Raw genomic sequence first — 5,334 nt, forward strand, 5'->3', positions numbered from 1 at the left:
CGAAATTTGTGAAGAATTGTTCGTGTCAACATGAGGGGGAGTTTACGTGACTGCACTCTTTTTCCCTTACTATGGTTTTTATCCCAATGGGTTTTTCCTAGTAAGGTTTTTAACGAGGCAGTATAAAAACACGTAATGTATACAATCATTATGATCATCATCACAAGGGGATGTGTTGAAAAATTATTTAAAAATGTGTTAAATATTTGTGTTGAAAATGTGAATGTTGAATGTTGAAAATTAGGTAAAATTAGGTGTTGAATATTGAAAATTAGTGTGTGATGATGTAGGTAATGATGTATTTTATTTTTGGATTATTTGTAAAAATTTTCTATAAATAGATCTCTCATTTGTGAAGAAAATCACAATTGAGTTGAGAGAAAAATATTATAAAGTGTGTAGTGTGATAATTTTGAGAGTTTGAGATTTTTACTTTTTACCGTAAATTTTTACTTTTTCACAACAGATCCATACTTTTGAACATATTACACAATATTTTTGTGTAACACAAGTAACAAAAAAATGATTTTTTTTATATCGAAAAATATTATTTTCATTCAAATTAGCATACATCAAACAAATATTTTTGAAATTAAACGTAAATTTTCACTCAAATCGCTATATGTTACATTATATTTTTTTATATAATAAATAACAAAAAAATTATATTTTTGTTGTGGAAGTTAATATTTTAACATAAAAATTGGTACTTTTATAAATTGGATCAAGTATGATCGGGTCGAGTCGGAATCTCTTATTGACCCGTGAGTCTTTTTTGTGAGAGTTTTTGTGTTTTGAAAAATATAATACTATTCTAGCGGAGAAAACAATTAGTAACTATTCTTGAAATTATTTAAAAAAATCCATCACTTTTTAAATATGTTTTCTACCTTATATGATTTCTAATAATAAAATAATTTTTTTTTAAAATACACATTTTGATGACGTAAAAATAAATAAATTCAAATTTTCTATTTTGATCAAACAAATATTACAGCATGACTAGGAAAATCAACCTCTATGCAAAGGCGATCGATTTTGAACCGTAACCTTGGCGCTCCGAAACACCTTCATCGGGCTCGGAAAATTCCACAATTTCCACCTCGCCGGAGACGACCCCACGTCGGGCCGCCGGAAACCAGTCGCCGTTGTCGTGGAGCTGACGGACCTCGATCTCGTGATCATCCTCGAGAAGTCTTCGATCCTGCTTTTGCTTTCAGAATTCTCATCAATATTGCTGTAATCACTAAGCTCTTGGTTCTCTGTCGTTTTCTTCGTCCCACTTCTCTTCAGGACCGACAAAAACGACGGCGTCTTGGCGCGGAGGCTACCCGACCGGAGGAAAGGGATACCGACGGATCTCGAACGGCGGAGGGACGGTTCTCCGTCGCTACTGAAATAAGCGCCGCTGAAGAATGAGAAAGGGGAAGACGAGGATGATGAAGCCGACGCCGTATTGGAAGGGCAGGAGCATGGACGGAAATTCGCGCAGTTGGGGCAGAGGACGCCGAGGCGGTGGCGGAGACATGCCGGGCAGACGCCGCTGCGCCGCTTCTTGGAGGGGTGTTTTGGACATTTCCACGCTTCCTCTTCTTCCATCAAATAGAGCGCCATTTGTGTGTGAATATGTTACTGTATTTGTTGTGGATATATANCTAAAATTAAATGGATTTTGACCTTTTAACACACAAACTTTTCACCTAATCAAAGTGGAGTGAACTATTTGGCCAAACAATTACGTTTAGGTGTGAAAAATATGATATATAGTCCATCAATCGTGTTTATCTCAATATTCACCATTGAGGTGAGGGTGACACTTACCTGTTGGAAGTAATGAAACATATTAGAATTGTTCATCCATTTGGAGAGAATCAACTCAGCAGTGAGCACAGTTGGTGAACAAAATACAAAAATTATATAAATAATTGTAGTAGACTAGTAAGTCGCAAGAACCTGAGAACCAATATATATATATATAAGTCCACTACAATTGAAGTTCAAATTTAGAGCTTGTTGAAAATGGAAGCTTGCCTAAATTTGTTTCCTAGATCGAAATCAGTTTACAATCTGGTTATAAATTTGACCACTTATTCGTGTTAAATTATTTAACGTCATTCAATCTCTGTCATTTAACTAATCTCATTGGTAATTATTAGGCATGTTACCAGTCCGATTCCAGACCAGATTATCCAGTTTTGGAACGTGGGGTGATGAAATCAAACAAATCTTGTACACTAGATTAGATCGTTCCGGATTTACCGGATTGAGAAGCAACCCGATCCAAAATCAAAATCGAATTAAGTTGAATTGAAATAGGATTAGACCGGATTGAAATATAATTGAAATAATTTTTTTTAAAACCATTATGTATCTAAAGAAATTAGATACAAGTCTCATGTCAATTATTTATTTATTAATTACTTATCTCTACATATATGTGTGTGTATAGTGTGCAAGTATGAAACCGTGAACAAATTTCGTTCCTGATTCAAATGGTTTCGGATTCATTTTGAAGCAACTCAATCTAATTCATTATTGATACTGAATTCAATTAGACTAGGAAGAAATAATATTTGTCTTGGATTGAACTAGATTAAACCAGACAGAATTCGGATCGGTTCCGAATTGAATCAATTTGTTAACCATGCCTAGTAAATGACCACATATTTACATTATCTATGCTTAATATCTATATTATTCTATTTTATTATATTATATTATTAAGTTTAAAAAACTTATAATAAATAAATTTAGTTTCATGGTGAAAGTACTCTATTTTATTTTGATAAAAAATACTATAAAAATATATTTGATTAATTTTCCGCATTCCCTTATCACTTGTTAGGATCGGTTAATTCGAGTAAACACTTTAGGTTTTTTTAAATTCTTTTTCACATGAATCAGTTCTTTGAAGAACTTATCTCGAAATCTTGTATAGCAATATCGATCAGTTAACTAAAATAGTGTAAAAATAAACTGAAGGATATATTTGAATAGTTTGGCTAGGGTACTGTAATAACTTAAAGTAAGAAGAAATGCATACAAAATATTTTATGGATGTTCAGATATTTCAAATGCTCCTACGTCACCCCTTCTATCTCAAGGATAGGTTTTCACTAAAAAAAAACTTTGATTAATGCAATAAAATGTATTAACCCACTTCAATTTGGACTTAAACATTGTCAAACTGAAACTCTTAGTTTTCTTTCAAAACTTATCAGTTGATAACTGAATAGCTCAAATGGTATCCTGATTGCTACAAATTAATCAGTGAAGTGTGAGCTAAAGATTATGATTTGCAAACTGGATGTATTCTTGAAAATGAATCGCAACAGGCTTGAAAATTGATTGTTCTCGTTGTTATTGTTGTTTGTGATAGTTAACCTTTTCCACAACTGAATTGCTCAGCTATATTTAATCATCTATTCGAACAGTCACATTGAATGAATTTAATGAAAAATATATGTTGAATCGTCTTTTAGTTCATGTAAACATCCTTTTCTGACAATGGTACAATGTGTCAGACTGTTATGCTTCGTCTGTTTTGCTTAACTACAAAGTGTCAGTTTGTCTGCTGAGATTCAAACTTGTCATTGATGACATGGCTATATTCGGTAATCAGTTCTAACTGATATCTTTTCAGTTTTGAACGTTCTACTATAAGTTCTGCGAATATCAAGTTCAGTTCTGATCTTCAGTTTTGATATCGGTTAGTTTTTCTATCTTCGAATCATCAGTTTTGAGACTTATTTATAGTTTCGAGAACTTTAGTTTATTTACTTCAACTTGGTCCATTTCAGTCTAATAAGTCTTCTTCATTTCTGAGATCAGTTACGTGCTATCAGTTTGATCCTTATTCAGTTCAGGCATTCAGTTCGATTTACTGATTGGTTTGTCAAACTCAAAAATTTATTATTACTCAACAATTTCTTTCTTTTAGGTGTTTGGCAAAACTTAGAGCTCTGAACTGATTATCTAAATTATCCGAGACTTCAAAATTTCTGAAAGTGATTATCTGAAACTGATGTGTAGATAAAATAATTATTCTGAAATGTGCAGATTCGTACATAAATAAGAATAAATTTTTCATTAATTTTAAAAAAGGTCAGTATATATTCGTACAAACATTTCAAAAGAAAAAGAATAATACAAGCTCTCTCAAACTGATAACTGATATCGGACTCTGATTACTTCTTGGCTTTCTTGTCAGCTGGTCCTGTATCAATTTTACTATCCGTTTCACTTCTCTTCTTGCTGGATTATGCCTTCTTCTGCTCTTCTCCTTTTTTGTCAACACCCGCCATTTTGGAAAATATGAGGAATGTTGAACTAACCTGTGCAGATACTTCAGTTAACTGATCTTACACCATATCAATTTTCTTGGACAAGTTCTTGTGCACAAAATCAATCTGATGGCTAAGTAGTTACTGGGAGATGACAAGTTTTGGTGTCATGACTGCCCATCTTTTCATCTTTTCAACTGTTGTGAATAGGGCATACATTTCTTTTATCAGTTTCTTTAATTCTTTCATGGTGTAATCCTTTAGAGTTTCTAGTCTTACAGAATTGAGTAGCTGAGTTGACTTGACTTGATGGATAGTTGACCTAAGATCTGTCAAGCTGAACATGATATTCTTGAGCATTACGTCAGTTGCGATTGGCAGCTATGGAGAAAAGTCTTCAGCAATTGCTTGGGCGTTCCCCTTCCCATTAAAATCGACAACTTCTAACTGTCCAGGGCCAGAGTCTCTGTCCACATCTTCAGCAAGTTCATTTACAGCTTCCTCTTATACAGAAAGACTCTGAGGCTGATCTTCATTAATAGTAGAGGCAATTGGTTCCTCAGCAGCCTTCTTTCCAGCAGATATAAGTTTTTGAGAGCCTTTAGAAATAAAGAATGTCTCAGGAACCATCAAAATAAAGGAAATTAGTTCAGTTGAAACTTATGGTTCCTAGATGGTTGGCTTGGTTTCTGCAGCAATTATTTGTTCAATTATGAACTGAAATTCTTTTGTACTCACTTCAGCTTCAGCAGCTGGCTCAGAAACTTGTTCAAGAATACATTCCTCAAATGCTTACTCTTCTCTGAACTCATGATGGATGTCTTCAGTAACTGACTGGAGTAACTCATCCACGTTGGCGAGGGATAACTCTTCGTCTACATACGTGGTCAGTTGAGCTGCCTTATCAGAAACTTGTACAACTATTATTGCGGTGGAGTTGGGAGGTTGAGCTTCTTCAGAGGATGTTTGAGGAACTGTCTCTAGAGCCTCCTCAGCAGTTTGTTCCAAAACTGATTCAACTTTGACTGATCTAATTGAGGGCTGAGTAGCA

The 5,334-nt window shown here is 34.0% G+C and overlaps 1 protein-coding gene across 1 annotated transcript; it reads right to left on the reverse strand.

Annotated features, from left to right (window-relative positions):
* Window positions 1-1,011: 1,011 nt before the first annotated feature.
* Window positions 1,012-1,614, reverse strand: LOC140988437 (uncharacterized). Its single transcript, XM_073457449.1, has one exon. It carries the CDS (start codon window positions 1,612-1,614, stop codon window positions 1,012-1,014), a length of 603 nt encoding a protein of 200 aa, XP_073313550.1.
* Window positions 1,615-5,334: the final 3,720 nt, after the last annotated feature.

The sequence above is a fragment of the Primulina huaijiensis genome, chromosome 11 (genome assembly GCF_012295235.1).
Source record: "Primulina huaijiensis isolate GDHJ02 chromosome 11, ASM1229523v2, whole genome shotgun sequence".
Lineage (NCBI taxonomy): Eukaryota > Viridiplantae > Streptophyta > Magnoliopsida > Lamiales > Gesneriaceae > Primulina > Primulina huaijiensis.